The sequence below is a fragment of the Drosophila subpulchrella genome, unplaced genomic scaffold (assembly GCF_014743375.2).
Source record: "Drosophila subpulchrella strain 33 F10 #4 breed RU33 unplaced genomic scaffold, RU_Dsub_v1.1 Primary Assembly Seq24, whole genome shotgun sequence".
Lineage (NCBI taxonomy): Eukaryota > Metazoa > Arthropoda > Insecta > Diptera > Drosophilidae > Drosophila > Drosophila subpulchrella.
The window spans coordinates 197,849-220,585 of NW_023665550.1; the positions used below are offsets into that span (position 1 = coordinate 197,849).

The following is a 22,737-nucleotide window of genomic DNA, read 5'->3' on the forward strand; positions in this document are numbered from 1 at the left end:
ATGGGTGTGGGAGCCTGAAAATGTTACAAATTGATAGATCCGCTGGCACATTGGCAACAACAGCCAGTAGCAGCCAATTGCAAACTATCTGTTTATTAGCCCAAACACGAGGAAAAGCCTTGGCAAGCGCATTATATGAGAACGAGATGGATGAGCTGCAAGGATGGTTCATAATATAAGCTTCAGGTATTCCATAACTTTTGGATGCGAGTTCCTGGGAAATATAAAGATTTGCCAGTTGCACAACTAGGATTTTTAAAAATGATTCGGGTCTTGTATTACATTTTATCAGCACAGAGAACAAAGCTTTACTAGCCATAATGTGCCTAGTATTATAATTTAATCCATTCTAAGTATCATGCGTTTAACGGGCCTTTGACGCACTTCCTCCCCAACTCCCGCGCCACCAACCCCTCTCATTAATACCCATTACTGGCGTCTTTCGCTGTGAGTGGCCCTATACATCATTCACAATTAAATCTGATTAGAGGGTTAGCGGGTCCATCAGGTTCAATCAAAACTGGCATGTCGAGAGCTCCGGAGAGGCGTGCAGTCGGACAAAGCCGGCGTGCCGGCCTAAATGGCCAAACTGGCTGCCTGTCGCCTGTTTCCCCCACAACTACCAGTTTCCTCCATTCCAGAAGCATGGCTAATAGCCTTTAACCGACGGCGGGCAGTTCCACCATTAGGCTGCTGAACCGGGAGTTAGGCGGAAAACTTCTGTCGTCGGAAAGCGGCAGTCGGCAGTCGGCACCACATCGACATCCGTTCAGGTTGAGGCATCGACATGCTAATAGCTTTGAACTTTTCGCAAATTGCAGGCAGTGCGCCATCCCAATGGCAACCGCCTTTTTGCAACTGCAATAGCAACTGCAACTGCATTTGCGTTGGACTGTTAATTACCGTTATTGAACTTGTTTGATTGGCACAAGTTGAAAAGTTGGGCGAGCCGAGGCAAGCGCTGACCGTCCGTCCGTCGAGCATTTACGTTTAACCCGTGGAAATCGAATTTCCCGAGCGGATGTATGGATGTTTGCTGGGCGAGGGTGCAGCAGTTTTCCCCACCTCCCACATGCAATGTATGTAAATAAAGGCAGCGTGCACGCCAGCCACTTGAAAAGGCGTGCGTCAGTTTTACGATAATATTTCCTGCAATTAACCGGCTTTTACCTTTCCTTTTCTGGCAACATGATATCTTCACACAGTATTCCAACAGTAATATCGTATATCTTTAAGTTTATAATTTTTATTGAATTAGCCATTCAGCCTTTTCTGAATTTTCTTTTAGTATATAGTTTTAAGAGGATCGGATTGCAACTTAAAACGCGGTTATCACGAATCTGCTTTTCGTTAAGATCTTAGGTATTTAGGGTGTAATCAAAAATGTTAAAAATGCATCGCTTAGTGAAAAGATAACACAGTGAAATATGGGAAATTATTGGATTTTAAAACCCTTTTTGAGGTTTCTGTGGCCTAGATAACGTTTAGATTATGAAGCTAATTAAAGAATATCTTTAAAATTCATTTAAAGTTCAGGTGTATGTCCACTAAAACTATTAAATGAAAGGCATCAAGAATTACAAAACAAGCATTTTATTACTATAACCACACTTTGAATTATCCCGATGACTTAACATGAAATATAAATCGGCCTGCAGGATTTATCCAATTATTTAAATGCCTAAAAGTTTTTATAAAATGTTGTATCATAATGAACTATTTAAGTTAGTTATATAAGGATATCATTTGTAAGAAAAATTATATATGTTCCTGTAAAAACATATCCTTACATTTTTAAAGTTGATTGTTTTAAATAAGAAAATATGTGCCCCTACCTTCTTGCGGCACTGTTCTCAAGCCCTTCTCTTATTTTCCGAGTGTATAATCATACTTTTCCGACACTCCTCGCTATGGCCACCATACACGAGTACCACTCTCCCAAGCAAAAACAAACTGCAGCTGGACAGGAAATGCATTCAGCGCCGGCTGTCAATTGGCAGGCAATGGCCAATACAAAGGCAGAACTGGGCGAAGCAAGATGGCGGACAATGTCCTTGTTGTCCTTGTCATCGCTGCGCTTTTCCCACTGTCATCGCCATGTGGACATGTGTGACTGTGTGCGTGCCAGTGCGATTGCCTCGTTGTTTTCGTTGATTTTTCCACTTGGCTTCCAGTGCCATATTGCTAACGCGCTCGGTACGGAGCGTTCTGCCATCCCGCTCTCTCTTCGGGTGCTTCGGATGCTAAAGTTGACTTTTTACTGATTTGAACTGCAAACTTTTGCCATAGTTTAGTAGTTGTGGCTGTTGTTCTTTTTCGCAGCAACCGAGGGATTTATGGGGGCTCAAAGTGCTTCTCGGTTCTCGGTCTCAGCTCTCGAATCTCGCTTGGGTGTGAAGTAAAAACTTTGTCCTGGCGTAAGTAGGAGAATCTATATACGTATACATATATAGACCCGTGTTACATGTGTAGGTGTTCGGGCACTTGGGCATAAACTTGTGCGAGTCAGTGTGTAATCAGTTTTAAGCCAACTGTAATGCCAGCAGATGATATCGATTCAATTTTCGGTTCTTTCGATTGGAGATCCAAAAATCTTGTTAAAGTGGTCAATTTATTAATGCTGGCTGCATTTTGTTCGCTACAAACTGGAAAAAATGTGAGCTTAACCCCGAGCAGTAAAGCTGGCAGAGGAAATATATCCAGTTGGGATGCAAAGTAAAGCAACTGTCAACTGAGGCTAAATTATGTCCAATTCGTTGGAGAAATGGCAAAGAAGACTTGGTGGCTTTGTCGATGGCAATTGCAATTGAATCCAGCTTGTAACCAAGCGGCGACAGAATTCGTGTGGGTTCTCCGAATGCAAATTTCGGAAATTTATGGCCAACCCATTTGGTGGATTTATTGTTCTTGCATTAGTTTTACACCCACTTCGCTAAAAGATGCGATAAATAAGGGTGGGTCTCGACTTAAAGGCTTTTCTTAATTGCAACGATACAATAGCAAACTCTATATGATGTAATCAACCTTGCGTCAAGCTCGTGCGGAAAATTCCTCGTACGTAAGTTTTACAAATTTTGCCGGCACGAATTCAATTTCTTTTCCACTTTTTCCGCTTTCACTTTGCTTCAATTTATAAAATTGAATATCGGCAGCGAAACTCGATTTGTCCACACACGACCACGCCCGCTGAGGCAGGACGATTGGTGAAGGGCGAATAGGACCTACAGCTTTCTTGGCTGTGTTGCGTAAGTTGGAAAATTATCCGGAGGGCCGAGTATCTTAAGCTACTTACTCAGTAAATAACAGACAGTGGGCTAAGATCGACGTTTTTATGTAACAGTTTCAAATGGAATGAAGTCGTATTTTGATGACAGCCGATAGCCAGGGGATAAAGTCCTTATCTTATCTATCTTATGTGATTTATTTAAGGAAAAAAATTAGTTTTTTTAAATTTGCTTAATGCTGAAGTAGTAAATCATTCGACTTACGTTTTTCAGTTTGAAAATATATGTAAATAGGTTTATGTCACCATTTTCATCCTCTGTGCTCGACTGTTAAATCGCTTAGTGCGTTTCCTTTTGGCAGCCTTTATCGCCTGCCAATTGCTTCATATCCTGCCTAACACACACATGGAAATGCCTTGGCACGCATTTCATTTAAATACACACACATGTGTGAGGTGTATAAAAATTGCCATTTCCCAGTGATTTTATAGCGCCCACTGCTCTTCTTAGAGGGTCCCCATCCCCCATAGCCGTCCCATTTTCTGTTTTCGCCATCACTCTGAACGCCGTTGACAGCTTTACGTTTTGTGGGACGCACAGTGACTTACATAAGTACGCCACCCACTCACCACTCGCACACAACTGCTCCTTTGTGTGTCATTTAGCTTTTGTCTCACGCGTGCCAAGTTCCCCCTTTCCCTCGTTTTCCGACTTGTTTGTGCTCTTAATTTTCTTGCCAAGTTTGCAGTTTTCGCAACGTTTTTATATGATTTTTATACAAACGTGATATATTTTTCTGATGCGCCCGTTCGCTTTTTATTATCGCAGCACCGCCCCTTGTGTGTGTGCTTTTGGTCTTTGTCCTTCGTCCTTTGTTCTGGCTTATTCAATTTCATTTATTGATTCCCTGCTTATCGCATATCTGCGGCCCAAGGGGAAAGTGAGCACCCTACTTCTGCTTGATGAACGCAAACTGACGGGGATGGACGGCCATGTGGTGGTCCAGTTTGTTCCAGAACTCCGTCAGGATGCCGCAGTCCAAGTGCCGCTCGTGCTGCGAGAGGGCGAGCAGGTGCACCTGCAAGTTTGCCAGCTCCTTGCTCACCGACGTGCCCCTGAAGTGCAGGTGGAAGGCGCACACGCGGTGGAAGATGAGGGCGGGGTCCCCGCCCTGCGGCCAGCCCTTGAACTGCCAGTGGGGTCCCATGGCGAACACGGCGGCCACCCGGCTCCACTCCTCTGGGGTCAGCCGGGTCACGTTGTCGATGACCCTGTAGCTCACCAGTTCGCCCTGAAATTTGCATTTGATAAAGGTAATTAAGCCACCAAGCAAGCATAAGTAGATTAGACATCCTAACCAACCGCAGATTGCCGTACAATAATGGTTCGCTATCGACCCCTCTAGTGAGTAAATTATGTAAAGGAGCGAGTGGAAAATGCAAGATCTGTTAGCACTCTGGTTTTTATAGAACTTGAATTTCTTACTTCTCTTTTTCATAAACATTTACTATACTTTAAACTGCACTTTAAGTATTTAATATTATTAGTGACCTATGTTCTTTTCTGAAACTAACTACTTTGGCGTACACACTTACGACCATAACATTCCCCCTAACCCCGTTCAACCAGGAACTCCAACAACCACATTCTTAAATAGAAGATACTTGACATTGTCAAATACATTACCCACCTGAAAGCGGTGCTCGATGGTGACCTCGTCGAGGAGCTGGCCAGGGACCAGGGTCTGACGGGCTTGTTCCACGGACACGTAGCGCAACTCCTGAAGAAGCTGCTTGGCATTGTGAACGGTGACCGGGCTGGTCAGAGCATCCGGAACCACGATGATGGGCATACGGGATAACCGCTTATCTTTACGGGGCTTCTTGCTGGCGTTCTTGGCCATCTCCAGTTTTCCCTTTTCCGTATTTATTTTCACAGACTCGGTCTTCCCACCGTCTGGATTCAAGCCCAATGATGCGACCTTTTCCCAATTGCTTCCCCCCGGGTTGATGCCAAACTCCTCCTCGCCCCTGAGGAATCTCTCCTGACCATAGCGGTTGTACTTGGACATGGGCGGCGGTTTGATTGTTTCCAGTTCGGGTGGCACCACCGGCACCTCCGGCACCTCCGGCACCTCTCGCAGCCCTTCAAGCGGCGGAGGAGCTGCGGGTTCTTCTTTCGGCGAGTCCTCCGGCTTGGACAGCAAGCGACGACGCGTGAAGTCGTAGACGAGGGACACGATCTTCAGGACTCCAGGCAGCTCCTTCTCGCCCAGCAGTTGCTCCTCGCGAGTGTATTGCTGCCTTTCCCGCTTCATAGTCAGCTTGCAGAACTCCGCCTGCTCCTCGTGCTCCTGGCGATCCTGCTCCCGCTGCAGCGTTCTTATCCGCTTACCCTCGACATCGAGATCCATTTTCATGGCCATGCGCTTGGCCTTGATAGCCGCTATGGCCTCCACGGTCATTGTTTGGGATAGGGTCTTCGAACTCAAGTCCATTTCAGATCGGTTTTCTTCTTTTAGACACCAATACTGGTAGATGGAAGAAAAGAAGAATTTTTTAAGCTTCAACTCAATCTGACGTCTGATTGTTCTGTGACTTTCTGTATCGAAGGGATAAAGTCCAGGCATACTATTTTACTTACCATGTATAAACACCAATGCACTCAACAGTGTTGGTAAACACATGACAGCGTTACCAGACTTGATATCGTGTATAGTCGTAACCCAGCATTTCAACGTACCGCGTATAGCAAATTTTGTTAGAAATTAACATAAAATAAACCTACATATAGCAACATATAGTTGTGTTAAGTTAAGTTTATACGTTGTATATGAATTGTCAACTTACAATTTTGTAGCGATAAAAGATTTGAAGTGCGACCCCACTTAAATAAAACTTAAAAGGACAAAATATTACGTAGAACAAGCGTTGGCTTTTTGTTTTTTTATCATTTTATATGCAATAAGGAACTAATTTAATACCAATTGACAAAAAATTGTTTTTTGTTTATAAAGCTAATTTGCTAAAAAAAAAACTTGTTTACTTGCAAAGAGAGTTGTTTTATATTAAAGATTCGAAAGAAAGCGTCACTTATTTCTCGATTATGTAAAGGGTACTACGTTTACCTTGTATAATAATCTCTATTTTCTTTCATTATATAGGTACTTCGAGTTAGAGAAGTTCGAGCTACGAAAGTTTAACTGTGTTTCCTGTTTGTTTAAAACTGATTTGTCGCGAATCGGCTTTAAGAATTTTGTTTAATAAGATAAAGATATTGAGTATTGGTGATTTTTTGTACAGTCACACGTAATAAAAACTCTCCGCCCAAAATAGACTCATTCGTCTCAATGTTTCAATTATTCCATTCATGACTGCGAATTTTTAATCGCCAAACCTAGAGAGGTCCTGCTTTCGCTCTATAATTCTCATTCAGAGGCTGGCTTTCTTTCTGGCCGCCTCCTTTGTTGGCACATAAAAAACTCATAAATATTCAAACTTTCTCGCAACCATCGTTTATTTTTGTGAAAGCCATTATTTATTTTTATTACATTGCCTTGGTCAGTTGTTTGCCCCGCTCCCTCTCTCCGATGATTTTTATTTTTCCGCCTCGAGTTGTTTTTATTTGTAAGCTATTTTTATTTGACAAAGTTTCACCCTCACCCGGGAGAGCGTCGCAGAAGGAATTGTCCCGGCTTTGTGTTATTGACTTTAATAACATTTTAGCTGCAAGGCATGAAAATATTTTTATAAATTGTGTTTTGTTTTCCCCGGCTTTCTTGCATTTTCCCAGCATCGCTCCGCTTTGTTTTGCCTCCGAAGCCTGAAATTGATTTCTGCAAGGGGGCCACTCGAGGTCCCATCATAATATATGCATCCATCGTGTCGGCCAGCCAGCCTCAAAAGCTATTAGCTGGCTAAGCCCACCCCGCCCGATTCCCCAGTTATCGCGGCCATAGCCCGGGGAAGCCCGTAATTGCTAAAGCGAAATTTCATTACCAAAAACGACAAGGGCGGGCGGGGCTGGAAGTTGGCTGAAAGTTGGCTGCAGACGGGTTTCGTTTCGCGTGTGATAAATACCGTGAAAGGTCGCCGCCATCGCAGCTCGTGAAATGAAATTTTCATCCAGACTCTTTTGGCAGCCATTTTGCCGGCGCTGCACTAGAAAATGGCTGAATGGCGGATTGGCGACGGTGGCAGCGGCATGGTTGTCGCCATTTTTGTTTATGGCCGCATTTGTCACGGCAAATTGTATTGCCAACCGGCGGGCCTTTGCGATTCCCCGGCTTTTTTTGTCGCGTCAAGAATGCGGCATAAAAAAAGCGATGAACCGAAAGGCTCACCTTGCGTCTACGGCATTTTTGCATGTTAATTAAACCGGCGGGATACCGGGATCATCTGATTGCTCACTCGGCTCGGCACTAATTAGGTTTATGGCATTATGACCGGAAAAAATATTGCTTTATGGGAGGGTTTTGTTTTCGGATTCATGTTTCACCCAGAAGGGGCCAAAGTTTTCGAAGTCCCCATAAGAGAATCCACAATAGCTGATCCAATGGCCATGAAGACCGGGAATCCCGAAAACAATGCAGTGGAATTGAAATTGAAAACAATGGCTCACTGACATAGATATGGAATGCCTTTTTGCCGCATTTAGATAGCCATTCAGGATTCTTTTTGCGAAGAGTCAGCGAAGCGGACACGAGAAGCGGGTGCATAACTTCAAATTTAATCAGAGAAGAATGCGACCACGCATAGCCATTCTGGCCGCGGGGAAATGGAATCATCGCTGGCCAGCGTTTTGCACTCAGCTGCAAGGAATCGCATCAAGGGGAGAACCAGCGTTGGGAAATGGAATCTGCTGGCCTTCGGGGATCCCCCACGAAAACGGCAACTGATTTCGCCTCAGTGACAAGACAAGGCCATCAAATATCGCCCCAAACAGACTTTGGCCAATTATTGTTTGTGGCCCTCTCGTTTTATTACGTAGCCGCAGCGTTGCCCGTTTACGGCACACGACCCTCGACGGACGGGCTCGGTCGAATCGCTTAATGTGCAGGCTGGAGGGGAGGGAAAAACAATTTTGTCAGCTTATAAACAGTAAAAATAAAATGCCGGGCTAAACAAATACGAGGAGCAACGACATCACTATAAAGCGCCATTGAGACCCGAACACATGTAAGCTCACACACAAGACACCCTGGTTTGCATGCATGTAGTACGTACACAGAGAAAAGCAGTGGATAAGTTATAGAGTGAAATATGCAGGTAAAGGGCTTTCCTTTGAGTCATCAACACTGCAATCCCTTCGTTAGGGTAATTGGTTTTGGTACACCATAAAATTAATTAGGGAATTAACTCCAGGGTGCACCGGAAGAAGATATTCCCTCATGCAGCGGATGGGGTCATGGAAGTTAAATACAAGCTTACAGAAACTCTAATCAATTTTTGCCAGTGCACATGTGCTTGCTTGGCTCCCTTCAAGGCTGACACTTTATTACTTTTCTTGGCGAATTATTTTCATTATGGTTTCGCTTTCGGAGCAGATTCATTGCGCAGGGCAGGGCAATTTAATGGAAACGAGATTGGCTTCAGCTGAAGGTGCAATGAAGCCGCAGACGGAGAATGGAAATACGCTTGGCAAGCGGGCAAATAGTGTCAGGTCTGATCGATTTCAATGACCCACTTTCGTCGCCTGCCGCCGCGAGGACCACAAGTTCCGATCCAATTGTGACCCAGGGCGAGTCTCGACCACATCGAGACTACTTTCAAGGGAGTGACAGGCTGCACAGGATATGAACTGGAGATCTGTTTGTGTACTTGATTGTCCCGGCTGTGCTCACACACATTCCATCCAGCACAGAGTCCGCTAACCTTTTCAAAGTTCTTTAAAAGTCGACGACTGCAGCCGCAGTTGCAATCTGTATCTAGTATCTTTCCTTTGCCAGTCGCAACGTGTCCACTCGGATGTCTCTCCATCATGTTTGCACATTTTGATGTCTGTTTGATGTGCAACAGTTGCACTTCAAGTGGCCAGTTGCTGCCTGCCAACTCGCTTTGCGAAATATCTAGCATTCGCCATGTGGTCCGACTCTTGGCACTTCCGCCCGCAGGGGCCACTTGGCCAGAGAGAAACTTTTTTATTCAATTTGGTTTTCCTCAACTGCAGGCAGCTGCTGCAACTTCCCCGCAAAATTGAATCCGAGAACGGATGCCAGCACACGAAATTAAGCGGAAACTCTGGAATTTATTTGCAACGGGTTATGACAGAATATTTATATCGATTTTCTAAAGCGTTGCCATGTCGCAAGCTTTAATCAGTCTACGGGCTAAGTGGGCCACATATCTACACATTCAACTCGGGGTCTTTTTCATCAAGCCAAAGTTGAGATGCGTCTTTCCTTCTCAGAGAATTCGTGCAGGCAATCAACGAGTCAGCCTTGACGAGCAGCTGCAACTTCCCGCACTCAGAAAAATCGTACATATGTTTGAAAATAGTATGTAATTTTCTTTTATAACATTTGAATTCTAGTAAGGCTATTTTTAATCTAAACTGATTTTCTCTAAGATAATACTTTCAATATATAGGAATATTTTTTTTCAGGAAGGTACATTTCCAATTTGATAATTGAAAACAAGTTCTTCATATACGGTTTTCCTCTGAGTGGGCAGGTGAGTAAAGACTTGCATGACATTTGCAAGCCTGCAGGAAGTGCTCTTCAGACGGAAATTGCGACACACATATAGCCTGCTTCCTTTGACTCATTTCTCCCTTTAACAATATGCGCACGTATGCTAATGCCTGTGTATCTCCCGCTTCCCCTAAATTACCGTAATTTATTACAGAAAGTGGGTGGCCTTTTTTCTTCTTCAAATGCATTTCAATTGCCAAGTGTGTCAAAAGTTTCAACGCTTTTCGGGCTTTTACCGGCTCACCTGCCAACTGTTGCCCTCACCTGTTCCTCGGCTCAGACTGTCTGTCTGCGCTCCTGGCCAAAAGCTCATCACATTCGCCACTTAGTCAGCTCGTCAGCTTTTGTTGCAGCATTTGCCGCTCCATACACTGGGAAAATAAAGTAATCTTTTTGAAAAACTCAGCAATTAAAATCAGCCAACCATTTTGGTTGTAGTATTCTTAAATCATTTTAGAAGATATTGAAAAAGTGTATTGTTTTTAAGCTAGCCTAAGTCATGTTATATTCTTAGGAAATGCTTAGAAATTACCTAGTTACTCATTGAAATAAGAAACAAATATAATGTTTTTGAAGTGCACATTCGTGTGCAGCTCGGTGCAAAATATTTTAGAACGCTGTATGGTATGTGCAGCAACTGTAAACTGTAAAATGCTACTAATTGTTTTGCCGCCAATTACGTGCACAAGTGTGTGTGGCAACGAGCACGTGTGTGCGTTTGCCTGTCGTTTGATGTATGCGCTCTGTTTATTAAAATTTATTTTGTCGAGTACCTACTTTTCGCTGCTCGGCTCCCGAGCTCACCTGGCTGGTAATTTGTGCATTTTCGCATAGCATTTAGCACACTTTTCCGCACTTTGCGGCTTCGACTGACAGCGGAATGCATGAGGAATGCTGCCAGTGGGAAGTTATGGTTTCTGCTTTCAAATAGACATCATGGCGAGCGGGGGGCTAAGTTGCATACTGAAATGACAAACGGAAGTTAAAATATTAAGGGGTTATATTAACGATTAGGTGAAGTCAATAAATTCTTTCTAAAGTATATTAAAGACAGCCCCGTGATAAACCAGTGCAATTTAAATTAAATAGATTGCAGGTAAACGACCTCTTATTTATTTAAAGGGCGTAAATGCTCCCTAAACACTTTGGACAAAAACCATTATGCCTACCGCTGGCCAAACAGGCTGACCTGGTTCCTCGGGCTACAGACCCACTCCCACACAGCCACACCCACTCCCTCAATCAAAGCCAATGCACTGAGGCGTTAAGCAGGAAGGCGATTCCACCTCTCACGGCATAACGCGCATACGCACTGTTGTCCGGAGGGGAGGTGTGTGCGTAAGTGATGGCAAACAAACATAAAAGCCAACAATAAATGGAAAGCAAACCATACACTTTTTGTGAAAATAAATGATTATTTAATATTTATTTTCATGTTGCTTGAGCAAGGTAGACGGTGGTGGCTGGAAGGTGGCGGCTGCATCATTTTTCATGCCACTCGATGTGAGTCTAAGTGCCTCGTGGGCCCAGCCATTAATGCCAGTTGATTGGTCAGCAGAGGACTGCCCGTTGGACCCGAGGAAGCGCCAGACAAAGTACCCACACACATGTATTTATTATTTAGCCAACGTTTCTGATTATTTACGCCTGATAGGACCGGGCTCTGGAGGGTGTAAAAATGATTGAATGAGCCGGTCAGTGAGATCGCAATTGGATGGGTCAGCCTGTCTTTGTTGTCTGGCCTTAGTTTTAGATCTAAATGGGGGTTTTTGCTTAGGCTAACGAACGCTGAGGCTCGAGTGATTTATTGATTTAAATGGGAGCCGTGGAAGCTGGTCAAAGAATATGAAACATTAGCTGGCATCATAAAAAGGTAATAACACCGTGTGACAGACATTTCATGAGGACATCACTTACTGTAGCACTGACCGTATAATTAATTGTTTTTTGGCCTAAACGTCTTATTCTTATTTAACTCACTGCTAAAGAGCTTAGGAAATAATTTATATATAGTTTTCTCAATAAATCGTGACATCTTTTTACTTAAAACTATAAATATTTTGAGATATTCATTAAATAACATTTTTCCAAGCCTATGTCAAATCTGTATTGTTCTACACATATCCTTAGCAAAAAATCACTGAACCGTAGAGACAATCAAAACTCGCAAACACACACCCTGCTACCTCAATCGCTCAGAAAAAAGCTCGGAAAACCTTTTCAGTTTTTTCCACTTCTGCATCGATGGGAAAGTGAAAAGGGCTGACCATTTTGAGGAGGAAATTCGGTCTGAAAGGAAGACTCAAGTGGTTGGTCGGCTCGACGGCACGTTTAATGAATTGGAAGGTAATAAGCAAAGCATTACGGCTATTTCTTCATCAGGCCTCTTCCCTTCGCCCTGCTATTGATTTTTATTGAATGCGAATTTTTTGTGACCCACCCCCTCCCAGCTGTCTTATTGGATTTGTGTGCAAGTGGAAAAGCGGAAAAGAGGGTCTGCCGAAGTTAATAAGATTTGCCTTTTTGTTTTTCCCAGCTTAGCTCTTCCTGGGCTCCCTTTTGGGCCAGTGGTCAGGCGAATTAATTAAAGCACATAAAAAATGGTCGAGTGCTAGGAATGCAATAAAGTCACCCGGCTTTGGCCTGGAAAACGGGGGAGCCCAACTACGGAGCCTCACAAAGTGGAGCGCCCGAGCACGCATCATTTAAGCGCTAAATTATAGCTTACTTTTATGCGGCAGGTTATAATTCACTGTACGTGCGAAATGCAGTTGCAGCCAAAAATGGCAGTGGTGGTGGTGGTGCCACTGTGGAAAATTATCATTTTAATTGCGCATTTCCCAACGCCACATGAAAACAGCAAAACATTGAAAAAATAGTCGGCAAACCAAAAGCGCCAAAGTCAAAGCCCAAGTAAATAAATTATGCTGCAGACTTCTGCAATAACAAAAATTAACAAAAACAACAGCGTTTTATTGCGCGACTCGTCGTTTTATTTGCATTAATTTGCTCCGCAGCCGGGCAAACGGAGGGCACTAAAAAGTACTGTCAGGAAAAAAGAGAACTCACATCTGCAAGCAAAAAATTGTATAGGAAATGCCACGCCCCCGCGACCGCCCGCCCCCCGCCGTTAAATGTGCACAAATTAAAAAGCCAACGCCGCGAAATGAAAACATGATAAAGTCGGGGCGCATCCCAAACAAAGTTGCCATCGAAATTTGGTCACGTGCCACCTCGCTCCCGAAACCCCCCGAAACGCCCGAGTCGCGACTGTGTGGAGTTATTTACGTGCCTCGCACATTTTTGGCGCTTAATTCATGCTCTATGGGGCGCAGGGGGTGCAGGGGTGCGCTGTGAAGGGGCAGTGGGGCGGTAGCAGGGGAACAAACAAACAGCCAAAAGGACGCCCAAACAAAATGAAACTTCTTGCTCGCATAGAGACAAGACAGGACACGGCCGGCATTTGGTCGGAGGTCCATAGCTCGAATCTCGCTGTTTGTTGTCTCAGCATTTGTTTGCTCGGGCACTGCGAAACTGCAGCATACTTCGAGGCGCCGGCGCATCGCGGCGTATACTTAATTTGCGGTTGGCGCTGGTCACAGCACGTAGCCGCTAAGTATGCTACGCCTAATGACCAGCAGCGGCGAATAGCGCAGGACATCGTGTCCCTTGGCGGGGAATGGGAAATACCCTGTCTCTATTGTTAGCGACCACATAAGTATATTCTGGGGTAGTAAGTTGTATAATTTCCATATGTTTTGATGTTCAAGCTGAAACAATCTGTTGTAGGAACCATTAGAAATTAATAAATCTAATAGTAGTAGCAAAGTGTATTTGAAGACATTAATATAAGTATTATACTGACTGAGACAACAAATACTACAGAGTACTACTGCTGACTACTATACCATTCCATAGGCCCTCAAGCATATCCAGGTTCCAGCAAACCCCACTACAAAACAGGGATACCCTCAACTGTAAAACCTCGCCAGGGCTGATGGAACAAAGTGCCGACCTTTTTGGCAGAGTCGCCGGGCGACATAAATAATACCGAAGAAGTCGTGATGGCAGAAATAGGAGCGGCGAAAGGCGCGGAAACGGCAGATAGGAGCTCTTTCTTTTTTATAGATGGTAAATGACCCGACCCACGAGTTCCTTGCATTTAATATACCAGGACCAGTAATGTTCTATCTAATTTTTGTTATGCTGCGCGTGCTGAAGTGAGAAATATGGCCGCCGAACGTGGTCAGCTGGGCGGGGAAAGGGGGCTGTGGGGATGTGGGATCTCCGGGCCCTGAGAGCTATCAATTTATATTAGGCCCGCTCGCTTGCAGGCCAAGTCGGCTGTGGTTCAGACCTCGGTGTCACTTTAAAACTGCAGCCCGGCCAAATTGAAAGCAACTGCCGAGCAGAAACAGAAACGGAAACAGGGCGAAATAAAAGGGGGCAAGCTGGCAAAAACTGGCAACAAAATGCGGAGCAGCAACGGCAGCAAAAATTGCTCTTAATTGGCGGCAGCCATTAAATGCAATTTATCAAACAGACGACAGAGACAGCCGCACAAAGCACACAACACAGGCAGTGTGTGTGGCGGCCAGGGGGCAGGTGCTGCAGGGAGGGGGATGGAGATGGTGGGGGAGCGGGGCGACAACAGTTGACAATTAATTTGACACAATTGCAAAGCAGAGGACGCAACGCACCTGGCCAAGAGGAGCCCAATTGCACCGACTTGCCGTCCTGTCTTCACAGCGACATTGTGTAAACGTCGCCGACATTGTCCTCGCATTCCGTTTGTGTGTGTAATGAGGCAGCTGCCGCCTGTGCAATGAAGTGGCAGTTCCCCGTAATAGCCACATACGAAGGTCGCAGTCCCCAGCATGCATAATCGTAAAGAACCGGGGCACGCAGCTACTCACCCATCCACTCAGTCAAAAAGTGGCAGGAGAAAGCATCACGTAGCTTTTAGCCGGCGAAAGTAACTAAAAGTGTTTCAGGAGTTGTTTCAGACCCGGTCTTTTCCGGGATTAAACTTTAACAGAGCCGCAGAGAGCTGCAGCTCGTGCAATAAATAAGGCATCACTCAGGAACTTTCAGAAACAAATTACTACTAACATTAAAACCTGGGCGAGGCTATGTAATGTGTTATCTTAATCAAGGGTTAGCCCAGAAAGTTTTTGAATTCAAGATTCAGCTATTGCCATACCGAATTATTGCCAGTGCCAAATTGATCCATTCAGAATGAGAGGCCGCCGAGAACCCCATTTAGCTGCCTTCAAGATGCTAATTAGTCGATACGTCAGCATTTCTCGTTAATATCAGGACCCATAAAATTCACTGAAGCCAGCAAAATGTGGTAAGATGTCAATTAATTTCCCGACAACCTTCGCATCGAATGAGACCGGCAAATATCCATGTTCACACAATAATTTTGTGAGAGCGTTCAGAAGCGATTAAAAGGCTTTTAGTTTCCAATGGCAGTAATGAGGGGGTGTAGTTGCACTTGCAGTTGCTCTGCTGTTTGCTGGCTGGCCGCAAAAGCCGCCACCGCATACCAGGCAAAGTGCAGTCTGCCACGCCCCCACCCCAAGCCGCCCCTTTCCAGGACCCCGACTGCGAGCTCTGCGCTTGCATTAAGTGGCGGTTGGCAAAGTTGTCGACGTTGTGGAACTTAAACAATGCACGAGGCAAGCGACTGCAAGCAGGAGCCGCCTCTCCCATTTCACCAGGTGCAGGCTGCACCACTGCACCACCTGCCCACCCAGGGGGGGGGGGGGGGGGGGGGGGGGGGGGGGGGGGGGGGGGGGGGGGGGGTACCATAAGCTGCTCAGGATTCGGTTGGAGGTGAGACGAGCTGAGTGGAGAGCCCGGTCATGGAGACAGGGGATTGCCAGCTGTTCTTGTGCCTTAAGGACATTAACCTAATCAACGCTGGGTGCAAGGCCCAACTCACACACACGCACACCCCGGCAGAATGGGTTGCATAACGAGGGCGTTCTGTTGACACTGGAGGAACAGGGGGAGCCAGGGGAAACCAAGTCGAGTTAAGTTGAGCTAGGGTATTGACTGCCCGGCGAGTTATTGTTTAATGTTTGGGCCGTGATTCAGAACAAGTTGCGAGCTTGTAAGCCAAATGGGAGGGGCAGTCTTACACAGAAAGAACTGAGTCAATCGATTCAAGAATAAACCTTAAAATGCAAAAGGGTGTTCTGAAAAAATACATTATTATGGAATTGTTTTAAAAAAGTTTTCGATAACTAACCCAGTGAAGCTCATTTCCAGTCCGAAAACTAAAGTGTTGTCAGATAACAGTTTAAACTGAAACCTTTTCGTTGTATAAACTGTACCCATTTTAAATCTAGCATGAACATTAACTTCACAATTGAGATCTTGGGACTTAGAGTGCATTCCCAGTGCTGGAATCATGCGAAAAAGTAAACACTCGGAACTGCAAATAGGCATATGCAATGAGAGCCAGACTAATTAGAAGCGGACTGGCATCAGGACAATGCAGCTTACGTACATATATGCCTACGGAAAGCAACCTTTTCCCTTTCAATTATTCAACTGGTCGATTGGCATTTGCAGAAAAATAATATTATTAAAGACAACACAAACACGGAGATTCGAGTGCATTAAATTAATGTTGATGTAGTGAGAAAAAACTCTAGTGCCACGAAATGAAACTCAACTCGATGTCATTTGCATGTTTGCCTGGACAAACGTGAAAAAGTCCGGGAACGAGCGGAAAAAGTGGGAAATCGATGAAATTTGCCGGTTAAATGTGACAGGCACCCACACCCAGCGACACGGCAGTATAATCGGCTGACATATATATGTCTGCGTGGGGATGCACGTTCGAACGCGTAATTATGTCAGCGCTTGATCGTCCGCCCGCCCTTAGGCGCGTAGCCCCATCGTTTTGTCAGTCCATAAAAGTACACGGCTTTTTGCATATTGATAAGGCCGCACGTAATGCTCCATTGAACTGCCATAATTGTCGTGTGTGCGAAGGCCTGGAAAGCGGAGCGATTTTTACACAAAATTATTTGCAATTATTGCGTAAAACTGCCTGATTTATGAGGGCAATCGAAAACCAATATTATTCCGCAAAATGTTTGAAAAACAATGCAATTAAGCGGCTGACACCGCCTCAAGGCAGGCAATTAATTCATGGCTGCGTTTTTAAGTGCGGTACGGCCACAGGTCTTATTGCTAATAACTGAATGTGGATGGGAGTGGAAAAATGTATCTGAATAAAATACCACTTACCACGTTATTACAAGCCATATATGAGATGTGTTTATAGGTCAATTTTTAAAAACCATTACTCAGGTAGTTCATTAAATCCCATTGATCACTTTCTTTTGCTTTCTTGGCAACGCCCTTGAACTAGAGGCCGAGGCAAAATTAAACAAACGAGAGTCGCCCAGTCCTCGGGGGGCTAATGAGCAGAGTGTGGAAGGCACGTTTGATTGTTGTCAAGCACCGGCGTTTTATCAACTGTCAAACAACCCACTCCAAGTGCTCCAGACTCCCCGATCCCGATCCCGCCCAGAAATTTATGCGGCGCAGCGTATGCCACAGAAAAGCTTGAAGCTCGAGCATGCTCGAGTGTTTGCCTGAGTGTGAGTGCGGGAGTGGGTGTGCGGGTGTGCGGGTGTGCAAGTGTGCAGTGTGTGTGGCAGCTTCATTAAATTTGCACGCACATCTCATGGGCGGGGGCGGTGGGCGGTGGGCTGTGGGCTGTGGGCGGGGCCACGAAGACGAAGCCAACGCCAGTTCTGTGCAATTTCCAACGCAATCTTCATTTACAACTTAAGTTACAGCACAAACAACTACAGCTGCATGCAAACAAACACACACTCGCCGAAAGTGTAGCCGACTTTTAAGCTGTTGTGAAAACATTTTAGCGCTCACATGCTCAAGGACATGAATACGAGTGTGTGTGTGCGCATGGAGGGAGTTACGACTAGTACATAACTAACCCCCAGAGCCCCCCTTAGTTATGCCTATGGGACTCGCCCGAATAGCAGGATATGCCAGGCAGAAATTTATTAGGCGCATTGCACACTTTTGTGCGTTCACTTGAAAAATGACAACTTTAATTTAGCTACAAACACAAAGCCAACGGGCAGCCGGGTAAGAGATGAGTAACGCCCTGCCGACGAGAAAAGGGCTGGAAGACAAAAGCGCCGGCCAGACAATGGCAAGTGCAGGGGAATGGGAATGGGAACGGGAATGGCAGGGGGAAGTGGAAAGTGGAAAGTCGAAAGAGGGCGAAGGACAGCGAAGAAAGGGTTCAGAGACTATTCCCGGGGCTAGATCTGCTTTTGTCAGCTAACCACAGACATTGGCTCCGCATTCCGACACGAAGAGAAAATCCACATCATATAAACATGGTATCCATATCAAGTTCTATCTCATGTACCCCCAATTATCTTATGGCCGTAGAGTTGGCAATAGCCCTCACTATCTTTACATATAATTACAATCATATTGAACATCGTATTGTTATTAAGCTTGCCCTGCAACAATCGCAGTTAAAATATGAGTTCTTTAGACATAGACAAATTGGAAGCCATAATTGGCCTGAGTGCTTACTTACTTATATCACTACTGTGTACAGCGAAATTAAAGATCTTGAGTGTAGGCCCTATCTGAAAGAGTGATGCACTAATCGAAAAGCTAAGCTTAAACTGCAAAGTGTTCAAAACTGTGAAAAACGGTGACAGAGAAATTGTAGAAGATTTTATTTATTTGGAAAGTTTGTGATTTTGTTGTATCAAAATTTCTTGTTAAGTATATTGTGCGGGTAGTCACTTATAATGCCGTGACAGAATAACGTCGTTCTTTTTAATGAATCAATCAGACCTCTGAGTTCAAAATATATTGTTGCATACTGTCAGAGACCGTTCTAAGTAATTTCAAATAGCAAATACATTTGTTGGTCAGTTTTGGATCCGATTCGGCTTTATCCATCAACTGCGAAGTCGTTATTTCATCAAATCCGACTATTACATATTTAAAATATAATAATAAATTTGTAATTCCAAATTTGAGACACATTTTCTCTCTCAGTGCTGCTGATAGCTGCCGGCTACAGTTGACTTTGGGATCGCATAAGCTGGAATGGGCACAGGGAAGACACCCGGCAGTTGTCCTTTGAAGGGAGTTGCCACACCCAAGCCCAAGCCCGTCCTCTTCGCAGCTCGTCTCAGATGAATATTAATTACCATTTGAAAGCTTGTCATACACTTGTGTAAATTTATCAACAACAACAGGAGTGCTAGCAGAGTGACAGGAGAGGGGCGGGAAAGTCGAGGCTGGATCTGAAGGAGACAATAAGCAGAGTTGTCAAAGAGCAACAAACGAGGGGCACAGAGCTAGGCATGAAAATAGCTTTGAAAGTGCAGGAGATTAGGCCAGGATTTGCATGCATTGGGAAAACATTTCGAAAGGACGCTCCACATCGTTCGACTCCTTCCTCGGCTTTTCAATCAGTGCTGCTGGCTGCTTGCCTTCTGAAAATTCGAAAATAAATGCATGAGCCCTGAACGCATTCTACATGCAACAAAGCAATGTAATTGATACTCCCCCCAGCATAAGTTGCCCTTGAGTCTTTTTCTCCTGGTGTCGTTTGGGACCGAAAATTCCAGTGGAGCTGGAGGTGCAACTAAGTACACAGTCACCAAATCCGGATCAGATACATCTGGATTTTGAAAGATGACAATTTCTCACTAATTGTCGTCTCCTTAGTCGGTTGCTTTTTAAGCCTTGAAAAATGTAGGCTTCTCTTTAATAAAATATAACCTTGAAATATCTATATTTTAATATATTGGTACACACAAATATCTGTTTTAACTGTTTTCCAATTACAACATTAACTTTGTTTTTCCGTGTGTTTCTGACTTACCGACCTAATCGGCTTATTCTGTTTGCATGCCTTTCGATTGCAGGTACCACCTATACACAACCACAGAATATCAACGCCAAGTCAGTGCAGAAAACAAAGCCCTCCGAGCACCGGGAAGCCTTCAGCAGGAGCAGGAGCAGCAGCCCCAGCTGGCCCAGCATATCAGTAGGGTCGGCCGAGGATGCAGTTGACCACCGCGGCGGTGGTAAGCCGGCCAAATGCGGCAAAAACTGCCAAAAGACCAGGGCCAAGTGGGCCAAGTGGCGGGCGCAGGAGAAGCCGCACCACCAGGCCCACCGCGCCGTGCTGCACAAGGAGGCCAGGCAGAGGCAGCGCCGCGAGACGGAGGAGGACGAGCTGGACTCCCTGCTGTCGGCCAGCTCGACCAGCACCTCCACAGCGGTGGCCACCACAGTCCAGGCCACCAGCACGACTTCCCTGGCCACCAAGAGCTCGGCCCACAACGAAACCAAGGCCAAGCGTCCGCGGTCCACGCTCCACCTGGCGCCCGAGGATCTGCAGCCCAAGCCCAAGGAGCCGGTGATCATCATCGACGACGTGGAGGAGTTCGACAGCGGCACCAGCACGAGCGACCTGATCGCGCGGAAGAGCCGCGAGGAGGCGGAGGCGGAGGAGGAGGACGAGGGTCCCCTGGAGCCCAGGGTCCTGCCCCTGCGACCAGTGCCCCCGAATCCCTACGAGGCCGAGGAAATGTCCGTGGTCTACGCCGAGCAGCACTCCGAGATCAAGCTGATGTGCGAGGTGGACCTGGACATCGCCACCAGCATGTGGTACAAGAATGGCCAGGTGAGTTGGGTGGTCCTTGCCAAGCGGTTCGCCCCTTGCCAAGGTCCTGCAAATGCAAAGGGCCTCTCAGGCTGTCAGGCGCCGCCAACTTGTGCTGACTTTAATTGCATTCTTAGCCTTCTGCATTCTTTTGCCCACTTCCCGTCTTCGTTCTTTGTTTGTCTGTCTGACTGCTCCTGGCTTTATTCTCATTCTGGCCGAGACGTCTCGAGTGGCAGGGCTTTTGCCCTGTGTCTGACTGCGACTCCGGTCCTTTGTCGCTTAACTGCCGCATTATGCAAATAGGATAATCGTTATTATTTGATAGTTTCTGATGTCAAAAGCGCTGGCAGAGCTCATCTTTCGAGGGCCGCATTTTTGCTCGATTGCCTCATTATGCAGCTACGAGGGCTTCTAATTACGAGTTTTTACCACGCCAGAACGCCCACAAGCTGGCTAGAAATGATGGCTACAGTTGAAATTGTTTAAAAAACAAAAACGAAAGCATGAAGTAAAAGTTAACCCGCCAGCAAAGCCGAAAGTTATTGAGTTGTAATTGCGAACGCAAACAGTGGCAAGCTGCCGGGCAAAAAACCTCTCAGCATAATGCAATTATAACAGTTTGCCGAGTGCTAAGAATGTTTTGCACACACTTTTTGCAAACAAATACAGTCCCGACAGAGATAATTCCTTAAGCAGGACATGGAAATGCCGGAATCCTAATGGAATCCCCATCAGTGATGTTGGAAAGACCTTTTGAAATGCTGTTTACCTTAAGTGTTGTATGATTTCTTAGTTTTTCAAAACTGTGAATGCTTGTTGTTCCTGAAAGGGGTTACCTTAGAAAAATTGTCCTACATGGATTATTTATTTATTGTACTGTGTTGCCAAAAGTTTAAAACTTAAGGTACAGGGAGGAATCGGCCATAGTTGCAAAGACTTTCGGCCGGACTAAATTGTTATTACAGGTTTACTTAATTACATGGATTATAGTTTATGCTCTGGTTGACAGCTTTGCACCACTTAAGAAATGAAGATACTTTTACAATTTAATTGATTTGATTATTGGTTTCCAAGCGGTTATCTACAATCGCTGACTCGAAATTTATAAAAATAGATGATAACAAAATAAGAATTCTACGGCCTTTGTTTCCAATTATAATCTATATTCTAAACAATTGATTGGTTGACGGCTTTTCAATCGAATTTATCGCATCGACTGGTCATATCAATCAAACAAAAACACCTCTTAACGAGGCCGTGACGATCGCACCTTGAACATGAAAACTACTGATATCGAATTTTTTGAAGAAATATTATTATAAATTCCACAAAAGAAATACATTTCCTTAAATTTGCTCATTCGGGACTTAGCTACAGCATTTATTTCAAAATTTCTACAATCTCACATCAACACTTTCAACGCTCTTTCTCCCAAACCAGTAGATTCTCATAGTTTTTGCGATACCTACACGCTCTCATGGCGCGCTTCGTCACTACGTGGACTGCAGTCCACAGTAATATAACCAGAAAGCAGCGAATTTTTTAGCAATTTATTTCAGTATAGCTCTATGTAGACCTCCAAAGGGAGCCAAACGGTCCGAAAAAGAGCAGGCCCAGCACTGATCAGCACTTTATGAACCCCTAAAATTTGGCTTTCAAGCCTCGCAGTTAAGTTAGTGGGCCTCTGCATTGCTGCAAATATGTGTGGGCCGCAGCCGAGGCACTCTCTTGGGCAGGTGTAAATACAACAAGCTGGCAGGCCAAGTTGTTGATGGGCAAATAATAGTTGCAACTAACACGGCAGCTGCAGCAGCAGAGTTGCAGCCAGCAGCAGCATTGCCACTTTGTGTACGTGTCGGAGCTATTTGTTGTTGATGTTGCCACTGGTGTTGCTGTTGTCTGTGGCAGTTAACTGGCTGCTGTTGCTGTTGCCTCAGCACTTGCCATCTGCAACCTGCAACATGCCACCAGCAACTCGACGCGTGGCGGTGAAAAGAGTTGCATACTTGTGGGCGAAGCTGGCTAACATTGTTAGGGCCACAAGCTGCGATTGTTTGCCTACTTGTTGTTATTTGCATATGCATGCCGTATTGGATTCCGTCGGAGCCACTAAGTTGCCT

General features: G+C 45.2%; 2 protein-coding genes across 2 annotated transcripts in view; one reads left to right on the forward strand and one right to left on the reverse strand.

Moving 5' to 3' along the window:
* Nucleotides 1–22,737, forward strand: part of LOC119559383 (irregular chiasm C-roughest protein) — a 125,508-nt gene that overhangs the window by 69,037 nt on the left and 33,734 nt on the right. The window contains exon 3 of the mRNA XM_037872440.1: nt 19,872–20,635. Within this exon, the coding sequence (XP_037728368.1) occupies nt 19,872–20,635 (764 nt within the window). The remainder of the gene's footprint in view (nt 1–19,871; nt 20,636–22,737) is intronic.
* On the reverse strand, nt 3,983–5,805 carry LOC119559385 (parafibromin). The gene is made up of 2 exons (XM_037872442.1): nt 4,915–5,805; nt 3,983–4,515 (listed from the first exon to the last, which is right to left on the reverse strand). Exons 1-2 carry the CDS (start codon nt 5,719–5,721, stop codon nt 4,174–4,176), a joined length of 1,149 nt encoding a protein of 382 aa, XP_037728370.1. The 5' UTR covers nt 5,722–5,805; the 3' UTR covers nt 3,983–4,173.